At 49.8% G+C, this 18950-nt stretch overlaps 1 protein-coding gene and 1 long non-coding RNA gene across 3 annotated transcripts in view; both read right to left on the minus strand.

Moving 5' to 3' along the window:
* LOC144337564 (uncharacterized) overlaps nucleotides 1-5607 on the minus strand; it is a 37668-nt gene extending 32061 nt beyond the window's left edge. Inside the window, exon 1 of the long non-coding RNA XR_013410772.1 lies at nucleotides 5537-5607. This is a non-coding gene — a long non-coding RNA (uncharacterized LOC144337564). The remainder of the gene's footprint in view (nucleotides 1-5536) is intronic.
* Nucleotides 5608-11737: 6130 nt separating this feature from the next.
* Nucleotides 11738-16845, minus strand: LYPD3 (LY6/PLAUR domain containing 3). Of its 2 annotated transcripts, XM_077983174.1 has the most exons (6): nucleotides 16474-16559; nucleotides 16311-16321; nucleotides 15331-15459; nucleotides 14600-14770; nucleotides 14131-14292; nucleotides 11738-12824 (listed from the first exon to the last, which is right to left on the minus strand). In XM_077983174.1, exons 1-6 carry the CDS (start codon nucleotides 16542-16544, stop codon nucleotides 12310-12312), a joined length of 1059 nt encoding a protein of 352 aa, XP_077839300.1. In that variant the 5' UTR covers nucleotides 16545-16559; the 3' UTR covers nucleotides 11738-12309. The 2 variants fall into 2 exon arrangements, with proteins under 2 accessions (XP_077839300.1, XP_001102229.2); XM_001102229.5 differs by lacking the exon at nucleotides 16311-16321 and having other exon boundaries at nucleotides 15331-15462; nucleotides 16463-16845.
* Nucleotides 16846-18950: the final 2105 nt, after the last annotated feature.

Here is an 18950-nt window from a genome sequence, read left to right on the forward strand (position 1 = left end):
CCATCACGACCTCTGAGAAGATGTCCTGGAAACCCAGACAGAGCTGTGTCACTGTCTCTGCTGCAGATTTAGCTGAATGTTGGTGCAAGTGCTTTTGCCAAATAGCAATAGTACTTCCCGAGAGTCCAGACAGGGCTGGAGGCTGATGCCTAGCCGACATTGCTGCTCCAAGCCGCCAGAGGGCGCATGGAAAACACCGATCTGACTTGTACAATGAAAATCCTACAGGAGCTCTAAGTTGCTCTTAGAATTCACAGTCAACGTGCCACTGTTTTTGTTTTGTTTGTTTGTTTGTTTTGAGGCAGGGTCTCGCTCTGTCACCCAGGCTGGAGTGCAGTGGCGCAATCTCGGCTCTCTGCAGCCTCGTCATCCTGGGCTCAAGTGAACCTCCCACCTTCTGACAGAGAAAAGTCGGCTTTCAGTGGTTCATTTTCGTAACCCATGTTCATGAGTTTCTTGTGATGTGCTAGTTTATTGCTAATATTTAGGATTCCTGCTGATCCTAATAAATTCCTAATTGTAGTTCTTGTTTCATCGGTTCACTATGAACCAGTGGATGATGTCTCACTCTTATCCCTGATGCACACTGGCACTTTTATATGAAGTGCCCTTGAGGACACTAGTGATGATGGTTGTCACTAGAGTGGTACTTGCATTCTGGATTATCTCACTGCACTTCAGCTTTCTAGGTGAGCACTCAGCCTCCCTAAAGCTGAGACCACAGGTGCGTACCACTCAGCTAATTTTTGTATTTTTAGCAGAGATGGGGTCCCGCTATGTTGCCCAAACTGGGCAAACTCATAGGCTGAAGTGATCCTCCCACCTCAGCCTCGCATAGTGCTGGGATTACAGGCATGAGTCACCGCGCCCCGCCAAGATGCCATTGTTTTTTGTTTGTTTGTTAGTTAAATAATAAGGAGCACTTGCAGAGGCCTGAGCCAACCTGCCTTATGTCAGCTTGGGGGGCTTTTTTTGTTTTTTGATGGGAGGTTTCTTTTTTTTTTTTTTTTAGACGGAGTCTCACTCAGTCTCCCAGGCTGGAGTGCAGTGGCGCCATCTCGGCTCACTGCAAGCTCTGCCTCCCGGGTTCACCCCATTCTCCTGCCTCAGCCTCCCGAGTAGCTGGGACTACAGGTGCCCGCCACCGCGCCTGGCTAATTTTTTGTATTTTTAGTAGAGACGGGGTTTCACCATGGTCTCGATCTCCTGACCGTGTGATCCGCCCACCTTGGCCTCCCAAAGTGCTGGGATTACAAGCATGCGCCACTACGCCTGGCTAATTTTTTTTGTATTTTTAGTAGAGACGGGTTTTCACCATGTTGGCCAGGCTGGTCTCAAACTCCTGACTTCAAAAGATCTGACTGCCTTGGTCTTCCAAAGTGCTGGGATTATAGGTGTAAGTCACTGCGCCTGGCCAGTGCCACTGTTTTTGAAGTAGGAGGCGGGACTCAACTCCAGAGATGGGACTTGGGTATGGAACCAAATTGAGGACTAGCTAAGCAGTGTCCCATAATACATGCCCACCAGCGTGCCATGTCAGTTTACCATTGCCATGGCAACACCTGGGAGTTACTGCCCCTTTCCATGCCAGTGACCCCACAAGCCAAGTCATTACCCCTTCCCTAGAAATTTCTGTGTAAACCACCCCTTAATCTATATGTAATTAAAAGTAAGTATCAGGCCAGGCACACCGGCTCACGCCTGAAACCCCAGCATTTTGGGAGTCCAAGGCTGGCAGATCACCTGAGGTCAGGAGTTTGAGACTAGCCTGGCCAACATAGTGAAACCTCATCTCTACTAATAATACAAAAATTAGCCAGGCGTGGTGGAGCCCACCTGTAATCCCAGCTACTCAGGAGGCTGAAGTAGGAGAATTACTTGAACCCAGGAGGAGGAGGTTGCAGCGAGCCGAGATGGCGCAACTGCACTCCAGCCTGGGTGACAGAGCAAGACTCTTGTCTGGGGAAAAATAAAATCTATTTACAAGGGTGGAGGCAGAGGGTAGAAAGATACAGGCAGTCCAAGGCAATCGCACATCAGGAAGGGAGCTGGGGAAATTAATACCCACCCTCCAGTTTCTTGCCAGTGTCTCCCCATTGGGCAAACCGATGCAGAAAGCTAGAGGTTCAGAAAGCCCATTATAGTTCACGCTGATCCCAAGGTATGGTCAGACTCCCACGAGTATAGTGGGGAGAGGCGGAGAGTGGACCTGAAGAGGCAAACAAAAAATATCCAGCATAGGCCGGGCACAGCAGCTCACACCTGTAATTCCAGCACTTTGGGAGGCTGAGGCATGAAGATTGCTTGAGGCCGGGAGTTCAAGACCAGCCTGGAAAACATAATGAGACTAATCTCTACCCAAAAAAAAAAAATTGTTTTTAATTAGCCTGGCATAGTGGCATGCACCTGTAATTCCAGTTATTTCCAAGGCTGAGGTGGGAGGATCGCTTGAGCCTAGGAGTTTGAGGCTGTAGTGAGCTATGATTATACCACTGCGCTACAGCCTGGGCAACAGAGTGAGACCCTGCCTCAAAAAAAAAAAAAAAAAAAAAAGAGCAGGGGGGAAGAAAAGAAAAAAGAAAAAAATCCAGCATAGTGTTATATTTGTATTGTTATTGTATTTCTTAATGTGGCCCATGAGGCCCTTTAAGGTCTAGGCTTAACCTCTGCTTCCTCTTCCCACCCCACCCACTACACTCCTCTCTGAAACCCAGGGATTGACTGGGAAGGGATGAGAGAGAACCTTCTGGAGTGATGGTGTTGCTCTGATTCAAGATAAGGATTCGGGTGGCACGGGCCGCATGTTTGTCAGAATTCCTCTAACAATGTGCTTAAGTTTTGTGCCTTTCAGCATATGTAAATTTTACCTGAAGAGGAAAAACTAAATAAATACGCATTTCAACTTACTTTGAAATGCATCGAAAAGGCAAGAAGGAGTGATGGATAGATGGATGGAAAGGTGGGTAAATACTTGATAAAGCAAGCTGAGTAAGATGTTAATTAATTTAGATTCTAGGCGATGGGGCCAGGCATGGTGGCTCGTGACTGTAATCCCAGCACTTTGGGAGGCCAAGGCAGGCAGATGGCTTGAGTACAGGAGTTTGACACCAGCCTGGGCAACAGAGCGAAATCTACAAAAAAAAAAAAAAAAATAGGCATGGTGGCGCACGCCGCGAGTCCCAACTACTCAGGAGGCTGAGGTGGGAGGATCACCTGAGCCAGAGAAGTCGAGGCTGAAGCAAGCCAAGATCGCACCACTGCACTCCAGCCTGGGCGATGGGAGTGAGACCCTGTGTCCAAAAATAAAATAAAAATAGAGCTGGCACGGTGGCTTACCCCTGTAATCCCAGCATTTTGAGAGGCCAAGGTGGGTGAATCACTTGAGGCCAGGAGTTCAAGACTAGCCTGGCCAACATGATGAAACCCCATCTCTACTAAAAATACAAAAATTAGCCAGGCGTGGTGGTAAGCATCTGTAATCCCAGCTACTCAGGAGGCTGAGACAGGAGAATCATTTGAACCTGGGAGGTGAAGTTTGCAGGGAGCCCAGATCACACCACTGCACTCCAGCCTGGCTGACAGAGTGTGACTCTGTCTCAAAAATAATAATAATAATAAAATAGAATCTAGGTGATGGGTATATATGAGTGTTCAGTGTAAGATTATTTTAACTTCTCTGTGTTCTAAGTTATTCATTTTAAACGTCTGTGCAAAAGTAAAAATAAAAATTTGGGAAAGTGTTGAGTCAGCAGAGGAATTTAGATTGGATTGATTGGTTGGAGGAACCAAGAAGAAATGAATTGCTCTGGGACTTTCCACAGAAACCACAACCACTTCCCTGCAGCATAGAGCAGGCCTCCAGGAACGAACTGTGCCAGCTGTCAAGGCTCAGTTCTCAAGAAAGCCTGTCAGGAAAAAAGTGCAGAGAAGAGAAAGAGACAGCACCCTTGTTTCTCAGAAATCCTGTGATGAACAGATCTGCCTAACATCTGAAGTCATGCACTATTCATTCGACAGACCGTTATTGAAACCGTCCTCTGCGCCCAGCCCTGAGCTGTGTGTGCGGCACTGACAACATGGCCCCAGCACTTCCCTCGAGAGACTCAAAGTCCAGGGGCAGAGGCAGACACATCTTCCAGTGTTATGGTTTGGCTCCTTGTCCCCACCCAAATCTCATCTCGAATTGTAAACCCCACGTGTGAGGGAATGACCTGGTGGGAGGTGACTGGATCATGGGGGCAGTTTCCCCCATGCTGTTCTTGTGATAATGAGGGAGGTTTCACGAGATCTGATGGTTTAAAAGTGGCAATTTCCCTTGCTCGCTCTCTATCTATCTCTCTGTCTCTCTCTCTCTCTTTCTCTGCTGCCACCTTGTAAGAAATGCCTTACTTCCCCTTGACCTTCTGCCATAATTGTAAGTTTCCTGAGGCCTCCCCAGCCATGCAGAATTGTGAGTCAATTAAAGCTCTTTTCTGTCCAAGCACATTGGCTCATACCTGTAATCCCAGCACTTTGGGAGGCCAAAGTGGGTAGATCACCTAAGGTCAGGAGTTCAAGACCAGCCTGGCCAACATGGTGAAACCCGGTCTCTCCTGAAAATGCAAAAATTAGCCAGGCATGGTGGCGGACACCTGTAACCCCAGCTACTTGGGAGACTGAGGCAGAAGAATCACTTCAACCCGGGAGGTGGAGGTTACACTGAGCCGAGATCTCTCCACTGCACTCCAGCCTGGGTGACAGAGTAAGACCCTATCTCAAAAAAAAAAAAAAAAAAAGAAAGAAATTAAAGGTCTGGCATGATGGCTCATGACTGTAATCCCAACATTTTGGGAGGCCGAGCCAGGCGAATCACGAGGTCAGGAGTTCAAGACCAGCCTAACCAACATGGTGAAACCCTGTCTCTGCTGAAAAATACAAAAATTAGCTGGGCATGGTGGCACACGCCTGTAATCCCAGCTACTCAGGAGGCTGAGACAGGAGAATCATTTGAACCTGGAAGGCAGAGGTTGCAGTGAGCTGAGATTGTGCCACTGCACTCCAGCCTGGGCAACAGAGCAAGACTATGTCTTAAAAAAAATTAATTTAAAAAAATTAAAACCTCTTTTTTTTTTTTTAATCAATTACCCAGCCTCAGGTAGTATCTTTATAGCAGTGTGAGAATAGACCAATACACCGAGACAGCAACAATCCCAAGTAATCAAAACAATAATGGGGGAAGCCCCAAATGAGGCATGTGACCCAGACTAGTGGTCAGGAAAGCTACCTGATGGAGAAGACATCCAAGCTGAGTCTTGAAGAAAGAGTAGGTGTCAGCCAGATAGAAAGAGACACTGGAAAAGCATTCCAGGCAGAAGGAACAGCACCTGCAAAGGCCTGGGAGTGAGCAGAAGAGTTTGATGCTTGCAGTAAACTGAGAAGTTCAGTGTCATTGGAATGTGAAAGGAAGCAAAGAGTAGGGAGGGGTTAAAGTCAAGCATGCAGCAGTCACCAGTTCCTGTGTGGGCTTGTAAGCCATGGTAGGGCATTGGAATCTTACCGAGAGTGCTAGGGAGTCACAACAGGGTTACAGTCAGTGGGAGAACTTCTCCAGTTTGCAAATGATTCCAACTGCAGAACAAGGGAAGGAGATGAGGGAACATATCAGTCAGGATTGGCTAAGTTATGCTGCAGTGACAAACAGCTCCGGAATTCAGTGACTTAAAACAATGGTTGGCTAGGTGCAGTAACTCATGCCTGGAATACCAGAACTTTCAGAGGCCAAGGAGGGAGAACTGCTTGAGGCCAGGAGTTCAAGACCAGCCTGAGCAACATAGTGAGATTCCATCTCTACAAAAAAAACTTTTAAAAATTATCTGGGCACAGTGGTGCACACCTGTAGTCTCATCTACTCAGAAGCCTGAGACAAGAGGATCTCTTGAGCCCAGGAGTTCAAGGTTACCATGAGCCATGATCGCACCACTGCTCTCCAGCCTGGGTGACAAAGCAAGACCCCATCTCAAAAGAAAAATGAATAAATTTTAAAACTAAATTTTCTGACCAGACACAGTGGTGCATGATTGTAATCCCAGCACTTTGGGAGGCCAAGGTGGGAGAATCATTTGAGCTTGGAAGCTTGAGACCAGCCTGGGCAACATAGCAAAACCTCATCTCTACAAAAAAAAAAAAAATACAAAAATTAGCCAGGTATGGTGGAACAATGCCTGTAGTCCCAGCTACTCAGGAGGCTGGGGTGGGAGGATTGCTTGAGCCCAGGAGGTGGAGGCTGCAGTGAGCTGTGATTGCACCAGTGTACTCCAGCCTAGGTGACAGAACAAGAACCTGCCTCAAAAAGAAATTTTTTTTTTTCTAGCAACCGCATTTTTTTTATTATTTAATTATTTTTGAGACAGAGTCTCACTCTCTGGCCTCCCAAAGTGCTGGGATTACAAGCGTGAACCACTGCGCCCAGCTAGTTTTATTTTTATAATGCCCATAAAGCACCAAACTATGTGAGCGCACCATCATAAGCATAACCAGTTCCCCCTTGGTAAACATTTAGGTTATTCCTAATGTTTTGTTATTCCAAACACTACTGCAATTAACATCCTTGGGCAGACCTGACATCGGCCACAGGCGTCCATGTCTACGTGTAAGACAAATTCCTGAGAGAAAAACCTGCCAAGTCAGAAGCGATCTGCCTTTGTCATTTAGAGAGACGTTTCCAAATTGCACCCCAATTTCCCTACCCTGCAACTGATTGACCAACCATTTCTCAAAAGGGCTTTTTGATCTCTCTCTCTCTCTCTCTCTCTCTCTCTCGCTGTCTCTGTATTTTTTTAATGTTTGACAGCAAGAAGATAGTCATGTCTTGCTTATGTAATTAAAATTAAACAAGCCCTTCGTTAAAAACACACAAACCCAGGAAGAAGAGAAACCAGCAAGGCCAGTTCAGGCAGATCCACCCTACCCCTTGTCACACCTGCCTTGTCCCCTAGCAAGCCCTACCTGAGGCTGAAATCCATTTCTCACACATAGACCTCAGACATCAAACCTTGGAAAAAATACAGGAAAGAGATTTTGTAACTTTCCCCCTCTGTGACTTTTCATACGGCTAAATCCTCTCACTGTCTCTTCCCTTTCTTTCTCCTCCTCCTTTTTCTTCTTTCTGTCACTTCTGTTTTGGTGAGCTCTGTCATTAAAAACACTTTAAAGCCATGTCCAGCCTAATAAGTTATACAGAATCTGACTCTGTGTGTGTGTGTGTGTGTGTGTGTGTGTGAGAGAGAGAGAGAGAGAGAGAGAGAGAGAGAGAGAGAGAGAGTTTCACTCTGTCGTCCAGGCTGGAGTGCAGTGGCACAATCACAGCTCACTGCAGCCTCCGCCTCTCAGGTTCAAGCGATTCTCCTGCCTCAGCCTCCCAAGTAGCTGGGATTACAGGTGTGCGCCACCATGCCTGGCTGAATTTTTTTTTTTTTTTTTTTTTTTTTTTGAGTTGGAGTCTCACTCTGTCACCTAGGTTGGAGTGTAGTGGCATGATCTCGGCTCACTGCAACCTCCGCCTCCCAGATTCAAGCGATTCTTCTGCCTCAGCCTCCCGAGTAACTGGGACTACAGAAGTGCACCACCACACCCGGCTAATTTTTGTATTTTTAGTAGAGACGGGGTTTCGCCATATTGGCCAGACTGGTCTCGAACTCCTGACCTCAGGTGATCCGCCCGCCTTGGCCTTGGCCTCCCAAAGTGCTGGGATTACAGGCGTGAGCCACCACACCCAGCCAATTTTGGTGTATTTTTAGCAGAGACGGGGTTTTGCCATCTTAGCCAGGCAGGTCTCGAACTCCTGACCTCAAGAGATCCACCCACCTCGGCCTCACAAAGTGCTGGGATTATGGATATGAGCCACCACACCTGGCCAGAATCTGGCAGTTTTAACAGAAAGCAGAGCTAGGTACTTAGAAGTAGAAACTAGATAAGCAAAACAATAATTGATTATATTTTAAACACATTAAGCTCTTTATTTCTCTTCTCTTCCTCAACAGAAGCAAGTAGCTGTCTGGAAGGAGATTGGAGGGGTTGCGGTGGGGGAGCGGGAGTCTTAGGGCCCATAATGGGTTTCAGAGGCCAAGACAGGTAAGGAGGTCATCCTCCCAAGAAGATGGAAAGGGTGGACAGTGACAGCTGCAAAATATTGGTTACTTTCAGGGGGATGGATCCACTAAGTAAATAGATTACCAGCCCAGCCAACATAGTGAATCCCCATCTCTACTAAAAATACAAAAATTAGCTGGGCGTGGTGGTGTGCACCTGTAGTCCCAGCTACTCGAGAGGCTGAGGCAGGAGAATTGCTTGAACCCAGGAGGCAGAAGTTGCAGTGAACCAAAATCACGCCACTGCACTCCAGCCTGGCCAACAAAGCGAGACGCCGTCTCAAAAAAAAAAAAAAAAAAGAACATTAGAAGCCAGATTTCTTTTTTTTTTTTTTTTTTGAGACAGCGTCTCGCTCTGTCACCCAGGCTGGAGTGCAGTGACACCATCATGGTTCACTGCAACCTCGGACTCCAGGGCTAAAGCGATCGTCCCACCTCAGCACCCCCAAGTAGCTGGGACTACAGGCACGCACCCCCACGCCCAGCTAATTTTTAGTGTATTTTTTGTAGAGACGAGGTTGCCCAGGATGGTTTCGAATTCCCGTACTCAAGGGATCCACCCACCTCAGCCTTCCAAAGTGCTGGGATTACAGGCGTGAGCCATCGTGCCCAGCCGAGTGGTAGAGATTTTAAGAGCTGGGATGAATGGAAGATTGTTGGTCATTCGCGTTTTTAATCGGCTTTATCCGGAGAAGAAGGCAGCTTTCTTCTGTCTTCATGACAGGAGGTACTTTTACAACTGAGAGCTGAGTCATCTACCAAAGTTAAGCTCTCACGTTCCTTGGGGAGATAGGAGTAGTATCTCCTTTTATGTTCACATTTCAAAGAGATAGTTCCCTGGGTCCTGGTCACTCACACCTGTAATCCCAGCATTTTGAGAGGCCAAGGCAGGAAGATCACTTGACCCCAGGAGTTCAAGACCAGCCTGGGCAACATAGTGAGAGCCCATTTCCTGGGCTATAAATTGGCAAGAGACTTTTTACTTTATTTTATTTTTTGAGATGGAGTCTCATTTCGTCACCCAGGCTGGAAGTGCAATGGTGCAATCTTGGCTCGCTGCAACCTCCGCCTCCCAGGTTCAAGCGATTCTCCTGCCTCAGCCTCCTGAGTAGCTGGGATTACAGGCACTTGCCACCACATCTGGCTAATTTTTGTATTTTTAGTAGAGATGGGGTTTCACCATATTGGTCCGGCTGGTCTTGAACTCCTGACCTCGTGATCCACCCACCTGAGCCTCCCAAAGTGCTGGAATTATAAGCATGAGCCACCGCGCCTGGCCAAGACTTTTAAAGAGATTTATATCCATCTTAAATGGACAAAGAAACAACCTACAATGACAGGTTTTCTAAGAAAAGGGAGGTAAGGGCCTCTGTGGTTAGATCCTCTGAATTCTGAGGGCCTAGAGGCAGGAGGAAGCCTGTCTAAAGTTTAGTCAAGCTAAGGGAAACGTCATGGCAGTGTTGGTGCACTCTATAAAGCTGACCGGCCCACATTGGAAGTTGAGCTCTACTGCTTAATAGCTGGGTGACCTAGGGCAACTTTCTCAACCTCTCTAGCCCTGATTTACCCATCTTGTAAAATGCAGATGATTAACACTTACTTCACAGGATGGTTTTGTAGATTAAATATATTCATCCAAGCACAGCACTTAAAACAAGTACCTGCCACATAATAAATGTATTATTTGCTGTGGGTTAATTACTTCACCATTCTGAGCTTCAGTTTCCCCAATCATCCCATCTGAAACTGTGTGGAAAAGGCAATGAGATGATGGCTGCACACTGATAGCGCAGACTGGGCATCTAGTAAGGCTGTCTTTAATCACTAACACAGCCGGGCACGGGACCTCACATCTGTAATCCCAGCACCCGGGAGGCAGAGGCAGAAGGATCATCTGAGCCCAGGAGTTCGAGACCAGCCTGGGTAACATAGTGAGACATCAATCTCTACAATACAAATAAAAGTTAAATTAAAATTTAAAAATCACTGCCAGGCATGGTGACTCACACCTGTAATCCCAGCACTTTGGGAGTTCGAGGTGGGTGGATCACCTGAGGTCAGGAGTTTGAGACCAGCCTGACCACATGGAGAAACCTCATCTCTACTAAAAATACAAAATTAGCCAGGCGTGGTGGCGCATGCTTGTAATCCCAGCTACTCGGGAGGCTGAGGCAGGAGAATGGCTTGAACCTGGGAGGCGGAGGTTGTGGTGAGCCGAGATCATGCCATGGCACTCCAGCCTGGGCATCAAGAGCGAAACTCCATTTCAAAAAAAAAAAAAATACTAATAATCCCAACACTACATTTACCATCACTGACGTTTCCCTCTATACATGTATTACAATGTATGTGTTTCAGAATAAGAGCTCATACTCTTATTGATGTTCTATTTTGTTGCTATACTCATTATTTGCTATTGTTTTGTTGTTACCTCACACTACTCCCTATTATTAATAGTAATATTGGCTATCAATAGTAATATTGGCGATATACTGTTATGATCTCACTATTCCCCACATCTGATCCTCCTCCCATCAAGCAGTCGCAAAGCCTACCAGGAACTCTCTCATTCTCAAGCCAGGCTTTTCCCCTCCAGTGCCTCCAGGGCCAGGCCTTCACCTGATGGGAAGGAGATGGAGGTGGGGCTAAATCCCCAAGTCCCCAGCACCAAGCAAAGACCAACAGCAGCACCCTCGGGCCCTACAGACAAATGGGATACAGTAGGTGAGCCCAGTTAATTACTTTTTTCTCTTTTTTTTTTGAGACGGAGTTTCACTCTTTTTGCCCAGGCTGGAGTGCAGTGGCGTAATCTCAGCTCACCATAACCTGTGCCTCCTGGGTTCAAGTGATTCTCCTGCCTCAGCCTCCCGAGTAGCTGGGATTACAGGCATGTGCCACCATGCCCAGCTAAGTTTGTATTTTTAGTAGAGACGGGGTTTCTCCATGTTGGTCAGGCTGGTCTCCAACTCCGGACCTCAGGTGATCCGGCTGCCTCGGCCTCCCAAAGTGCTGGGATTACAGGCATGAACCACTGTGCCCAGCCTTAATGACTCTTAGTAAACCAGATGAAGCCGGGTGCATTGGCTCCTGCCTGTAATCCCAACACTTTGGGAGGCCAAGGCAGGAGGACTGGGCATCATAGCAAGACCTCATTTCTATAAAAAATAAAATTAGCCAAGTGTGATGGGCTGAGCCTATAGTCCCAGCTACTTGGGAGCCTGAGGCAGGAGTTGGAAGTTGCAGTGAGGTATGATTGGGCCACTGAAGTCCAATTTGGGTGACACAGACCCCATCTCTAAAAAAATGCAGACGGCTGGCTGGATGGCAAGATGGGTGGAGCCTAGGGAGGGCACACAAACTCATTAGACAAAGCCGTCTGTTCCCTGGCATTGCTAAAAGCCCCATTCACCCCTCCATGCCGCCTAATGGTTTCGCCCAGTTTCCCCTTCACCAGTGGGAACACCCAAATGCGGGCTAGACCCCAGGAGATGAAAGTTCAACCGCAACTTCCCCTGGCTCTATGTCCGATCTCTCTCCTGTTAAAGGCTTTATCATGCCCACCCAAGCTCAGCTAGAGTGGTTATTGCGAGAAACAAGGTGGAAGCGACTCCTTTAAAGCACTATACAAAGTCATTAAATCTTTATTGAGGCATCTGTGTGCCAGAAACTGATCACACACAGGCATAAGGCACGGTCCCTGCCCTCGAGGAGCTCACAGTCTAGTAAGGAAGACAGATGGGGAACCGATTCCCCAAAGATGGGGGGAGTAGGGGAGGCAGTGCTTAGAGTGGGGAGCCATTGTCCCACCCACCCCACACTCCAAAGTCCAGGCTGGCCAGAAGAAAGTGAGTAGGAAACTTAGCATCCTCTCTCTTACCTTCCCTGTGACAGCAGACTTCTCTCACTCTGTCCTAACATCACAAGAGGACAAGCGGAGAGACAAGGATGAGAAGAATACAGGTACTGTCCTCAAAAAGCTAGAACACCCCTGGCAGGATATATACAACAGTATTTTATTTCCCGAAGCCGCAAACCAGCGCAGCAGAAGCTGGGGATACTGGGGAATGTTGGAAAAACAGGGCCTGGGCCAGCCCAGTCCAGTGGTGGGAACAGGAAGTGATGGGAAGAGGGAGTACCTAGGGCCAGAGAAGTATGTGAGAGGGAAATTTCCAGGTGGAGAAGCTCACAGCAGGACACCAGCAGCCACGGCCAACAGAAGGGCTGCCAATCCAGCCGTGGGAGCCACACCACCTCTATTATGGGGCTGCTGGGGCCCCCCTTTTGCAGGATACTGCCCCGAATTGCTGCGGTCCTGGTGGCCAGCGGCGCCTCCAGTCAACCTGGGCTCCTCATCCTGGGAGGCCTCGTGTTCTGCTCCCTGTCTCGAAGTCTGACTGGTTGGGGCTGGCATGGGTTTGGTGGTGGATGTGGGTCTCACTGGGGCCGAGGTAGAGGTGGTGACAGACGTGGTTGAGGCCACAGATATGGTTGAGGCCACAGTCGTGGGCTCTGGAGGGGGCAGCCGGACAAGGGGTGGGATTCGAGGGGAGAAGTAGGTCTTGTTGCGGAGGTCAGAGTTACAGCGGGACCCCTGGCAACAGGAGCCACTGAGCGTGAACCCTGGGCCTGTTACTCCATCCCGAGTGCAGAATTCATCCTGGACACAGCCCCGGACGGGCAAGGACACAGTCACATTAGCTACAGGAAGGAGACACAGATAGGTCAGTGGCTGGAGGGAAAGAGGTTGACACAGCCAGAATGAAACTTAGAGGCATCAGGCAAGAACAGAGAACCCCACTGGGCGTGGTGGCTCACGCCTGTAGTCCCAGCACTTTGGGAAGCAGAGGCAGGGGGATCACTGGGCAACAGAGTGAGACTCTGTCTTGAAAAAAAAAAAAAAAACAGAGAACCCCTCAAAATGAGACAGAAGGTCTCTGCATCCATTAATCCCAAAATCTAAACTCAGGTGCTACTATGAGAAACAGACAGACTCACTGTCTTTGGCACATGGTGGATTAACATTTTCCATTGTGCTTTGAATGGAAATGTGTGTAGGCTGAAATAAAAATAGTGCTTACAACAAAGGTTTAGACTGAGATACAAGACCTCTCACAAGACCACAGGGCAGAACAAACTTCCTTTACAACCCTCCGGCCATTATCCCCCTAGCCTTCACCCCAGCTTTTACTTCCCCAACAGAATTTAGTCTTAGAGTCAGAGCTACATTCTCCCCACCAGGCTCAGTGGTTCACGCCTGTAATCCCAGCACTCTGGGAGACCTAGGCAGGGGGATCGCTTAGCCCAGGAGTTCAATACCAGCCTGGGCAACAAGGACAGACTCCACTGTTACCAAAAATAAAAGTAACCAGTCGTGGCGGTGTACCCTTGTAGTCCCAGCTACTTGGGAGGCTGAGGCAGGAGGACTGCTTGAGCCCAAGAGGTAGAGGCTGCAGTGAGCTATGACTGCGCCACTGCAATGAGCTATGATTGCTCCACTGCACTCCAGTCTAGGCGATAGATCAAGACCCTGTCTTTTAAAAAAATTAGTAATAATAAAATTAAAAAGAACTACATCTTTTTAAGCATAGCTGGCAAGGGAATGGGGTTTGAAGAACTTCATTTTCCATGGTTACATCTCTCAATACTCTGGGACAGGCGGGGACCCCTTGAGTTTTAAGGGCTAAGAAACTAGAGATTCTCCGCAGTGCCTGGGCAGAAGCTTGGAGGCTTAAATACCTCTGAAGTACCTGGCAGCCCTCTATGGAAATGTATTTCCCTCCAAAACACTCTTGGACAAACCATCACTGTCCCCACACTATTAATACGTTGGGGGAAGGGACTGCATTTTCCATGATGCCCTACGATACAAGCATTTAGGCCCCACGGTTCCCAGAATGCATCGCAGGTGAAGGAAACGCTTTGGGTAAAGGGCTCCCTACTGCCCAGGGTGATTCAGAAGTGCTACCACAACTCCTGTAGGTCCCGTGCTCCAGGGCTCCCTCACCTGCCGTCAAGGTCACGTTGCCGTCGAAGCAGCCATTGTAGACATGATCGCTGGCGTTGTAGCAGCTGACGACCGGCGGCGATGTACCCTGGCACGCCTCGCGGCTCAGGCCCACACAGCTGTAGCACTCCACGCCGTTGGGCGGGTATGCACTCTCATTACCTGCGAGGGGGGCCCAGAGGAAGAAAAGGCGTCGAAAGGGTTCGGGAACCGCAGCGCGTCTTCTAGCCCCGCCCCTAAGGCGTGACACCCCCCCACACACAGTCAATAACCCCGCCTACTAATAGCCCCGCCCCAGCGCGCAACCTCCTGGTGCCTACAGCCAGAAAGTCCCGCCTGCTGCCTCTTGGCCCCGCCCTAGAGTATAACCCCCACACCCAGCCCAGGCCGAGTACTCCCGGCTCCGCCTCCATCTTGGCGGGCCCGAATGTAGCTCCGCCCCCACAGCTACGGCCCCGCCCCCACGGACCTGCCGGGTCGAGCGCCCGCGAGGTGAGGTTGAGCTTGGCGTTGCAGCGGTCCTGAGCGCATTGCTGCAGCTGGATGAACGCCAGAAGCCCGTGAAGATCCAGGCCGCGGTCATTCTTGCCGGGGAGTCCCGAACCGCAACCCCGCACTCCCATCGAGAATTGTCCGTGGACTGGGCAAAGGGACAGGGGCGGGATTAGCTGTGGGCGTGGTCTCAGATGGAGCGTAGCCCAGAGTTGGGTAAGGTCTGGGAGGGGCGGGGCCTCAAATAGGCCAACACCAGAGGACTGACAGGCCGGAATTGGCAGATTGGCGCCCCCAAAGAGCCGCTCAGAGCGGAAAGAACGACCGAAGGAGGCAGGAGCGGGGTCATGGAACGGGGGCTGAACCTCAAAGAGGTGAGTCGGAGGAGACATCCCGGTTGACAGGGATGGGGAGGTCTCAGTGGTGGAGCAGAAAAGATGCATAGGACGTGACCTCGTTCCAAACCTGAGCTCTCCCAGTCCGCCCCACCCAGTTCTCAATTCTCTGCTCCTCGCCCTTGTAATCGTTAATAGAGAAGCCCTGGCCTGGGAGGAGGGGCGAAGCTGTGTCGTAGGGTCCTGGATAGGCTGAAAGGGAGGGGTGGGGTCGCGTTAAAGGGGCGTGGCCAATCCAGAAACGACTATAAGGAGGCTGGGCTGGGCCGGAGGATCCTCCATTGGTGTGCGTGGCCCGGGGGTCCCCACTCACTGGTCTCCACCGCCCCGACTGCCTCGGTGCAGACGTCTACGCCCGGCGCGCACTTCACCGTCTTCATCTTGTGTGGGGAGCATCCGTCATCTGCTTTTTGCACGCAGCTGTAGCACTCCAGGGCCTGCGCTCCTGGGGGAGCGGAGCCGAGTAGACCTGAGCCCTCCTTGCTAAATCGTCCTCCCCCAAGAGAGAAATAGTCCTTCCCATGGCCCTCTGTCCCGGGATGAGACAGTCCTATTGCACACACTTTTCCAGGGCAGGAGTAGGGAAAAGCTTTCCACAAATCTGGAAGCACGGGAATCACTGGACCCTTTTCCTTCACACCCACTATGCCAACCGTGGGCGTGTCCTTCCCACAGCCCCGTATGCCCACTGTAGGCGATCCCCGCCATGGAGCCCCTCATCCCGGGGTAGGAGAGATACCTCCTCATAGTTTTCTGCTCAGAAGGAGAGAACTTCTCCCACAGTAGACTGTGCTAGACTATGCTCAGTGAGGGATCCCTTCCCACAGCCCCCTTCTGCTCAAATGAGAGAACTCTGCCCACAGCTTCTCTGCCCAGGACAGGGGACTTTTTGTTTGTTTGTTTGAGACGGAGTCTCGCTATGTCACCAGGCTAGAGTGCAGTGGCACAATCTCGGCTCACTGCAACCTCCGCCTCCCGGATTCAAGCGATTCTCCTGCCTCAGCCTCCCGAGTAGCCAGGACTACAGGCGCGCGCCACCACGCCCAGCTAATTTTTGTATTTTTAGTACAGACGGGGTTTCAACATGTTGACCAGGCTGGTCTCGGTCGCTTGACCTCATGATCCGCCCGCCTCGCCTCCCAAAGTGCTGGGATTACAGGCATGAGCCACTGCGCCCGGCCTAGGAGCAGGGTACTTCTTTCCACAGCTTCAGGATGGGAAATTTTGCCCACAGTTCCCCCTGTCCGTGGTGGGGAACCCTTCCTACTGCCCACGGTGGAGGACGCTTCCCACTGCCTCCTCTGCTCAGGATGGGGAACTTTGCCTACAGTGCCCTCTGCTTATGCGGGGATCCTTCCCACAGCCTTCTCTGTAGGGGGCCAGAGGAGCCTCTTCCCTAGGAGCCCCCATTCTACCCCTTCCACCTCTCCGGGCAGCAGACCCACCTCTGCAAAGCAGCAGCAGCAGCAGCAGCCAGCCTGCGTTCCAGATCATGGCCTGGGCACCTGCTTTCCTGGCGGGGTCCATGGCTCCGTCCTGCTCCCTTGGCGTCCCCCCTGGGTGTGCCGCCTCCCAGCCCGGGCCCTCTTACCTGAGCCCAAGATGAGTAACCTCGCCCCAGGCAACCCCAGCCTTGCCCAACCGGGCCAACTCAGCGTCGGCTGTGGGGCGGGGCCCCGCCCCTAGGCGCGTCATCCACAGGGAGAGCGGTCCCTGCCCTGTGAAGTTGCCAAGGAGGGAAAGGGTGGGAGCTGAGGTTCCCTGACAGCTCGCGGGAGAAAGTCTGTGTGTGTTTGGAGTGGGGGAGTAGTGGGGCTTAAAGAGAGGCTGGGGCTACTGACATTCAGTGTTTATGAACTGTTAAATGAGCATCTACAGTGTGCTCGGCTTTGGCCTGGGTAATGCTGGAGATGAAGACAGAACCAGTGCCTGTCCTGGCAGAGCTCACCCTCTGATGGGGGAGACAGATACTAATCAAATAATTGTACAAATTGTTGTTTACCACAGAGACTAAGACACTGAAGGAAAAAGTGTAGTGATACAAGGAGATGTGGAGTCTAGGAGTGGGTCCTGGTCGGTGAGGGCTTCCTTGAGATTATCTGAGATGCAACCTCAAGGGCATGCAGGATTTAGCCAGCTAGAGCAGGTCAAGAGAGGGACACAGTCCTTTACAAGCAGAGGGACCAGCACGTGGGAACACCTGGAGGTGGGAGGTAGGACGGACCATTCAAACACGGAAAGGAGAGCGGTGCTCCTGAGCTCAGAAGGCCATAGGAGAAGGGCAGGAACTGAGATGAAAGAGTCAGGCAGAGGCCAAGACCCTCAGGGCATTAGAGGCCCTGACAAGAGATGTGGATTAATTATGAGAATAGTAGAGAATCTTTAAGAGGGTCTAAATGAGCTGGAGGACGTGATAGATTTGCTTCTTAATATGATCAACGTGAGAAATAGTGCAGCTAGCCATCAAGAAGTAAATGGAGGCCAGGTGCAGTGGCTCATGCCTGTAATCACAGCACTTGGGGAGGCCGAGGCGGGTGGATCACTTGAGATCAGGAGTTTGAGACCAGCCTGGGCAACATGGCAAAACCCCATCTCTATAAAGAAAAAAAAAAAAAAATTAGCCAGGTGCAGTGGCATGTACCTGCTGTCCCAGCTACGCGGGAGGGTGAGGCAGGAGAATCACTTGAGCCTAGGAGGTGGAGGTTGCAGTGAGCTGAGACCGTGCCACTGCACTCCAACCTGGGCAACAGAGTGAGACCCTGTCTCAAAAAAAAAAAATTAAAAAAAGTAAGTGGATCTGAGAGTAGGATATTTGATTTTAAAAAAGGAAAAAGAAAAAGAAGTGAATGGCAAAAGAGAGTGGTTGATTCGGCCAATGGAATATTACACAGCAATGGAAAAGATCCAACACCTGATATATGCAGCAACATATCTCAAAAACTTTGTGTTGGGGCCAGGCACAGTGGCTCACACCTGTAAACCCAGCACTTTGAGAGACCAAAGTGGGAGGATCACTTGAACCCAGGGGTTTGAGACCAGCCTGGGCAACATAGTGAGACCCCATCTCATTTTATTTTTAAAAAAGAAAAAACTTGGTGTTGAGTTTAGAAAGCCTTAAACAAAACAAAACAGACTGTGTAACTCAATTTATATGAAGTTCCAGAACAGACAAAACTAACCAGTGGTGCCAGAAATCAGAACACAAGTTACTTTTGGGAGGGCATCACCCCAGAAGGAGCAACAGGGAGGAGCTCCCACGATCTTCCTCTAGGTGACAGCCACATGTGTGTACAGATACGTAGAGAATCAGACTCAGGCCTGTCACTGGATGTATGTTATTCTTCAATGAAAACAAGGTAAGAATGTCACTGTGACCTCTGTATAAAAAAGGAAAATGACTCTAGAAGCGGTGAGAGAGAAGGCCAGGAAACCAACAAGGGGCCGGGTAGTTTTCCAGGGAAGAAAGAGCAAAACAGCCCCTAACAGCTGGGAGTTGGCCTGGCACAAACAGTGAGGCCATGGAGTTCAACTACACATAATTTTACAGAGCACCAACCTGGACAAGGCCACACTGCAACAGTAAAGGATCAGAAAAAAATCAATAGCCTGGGCAACACAGGGAAACCTCATCTCTACTAAAAATACAAAAAATTAGCTGGGCGTGGGGGCGTGCGCCTATAATCCCAGCTACTTGAGAGGCTGAGCTGGGAGAATCACCTAAGCCTGGGAGGTTGAGGCTGCAGTGAGCTGAGATTACGCCACTGCACTCCAGCCTGGGCAACCAGAGTGAGACCCTGTCTCAAAAAAAACAAAAAACAAAGAAAGAAAAAAAAATCAAGACCAATCCATAACCATGTCTGAACACAGAAACAAACAAGATCATTGTGCAAACCACAGAATGACTAAGCATCCCCATATCCTGGCTAATATAAA

The sequence above is a fragment of the Macaca mulatta genome, chromosome 19 (genome assembly GCF_049350105.2).
Source record: "Macaca mulatta isolate MMU2019108-1 chromosome 19, T2T-MMU8v2.0, whole genome shotgun sequence".
Lineage (NCBI taxonomy): Eukaryota > Metazoa > Chordata > Mammalia > Primates > Cercopithecidae > Macaca > Macaca mulatta.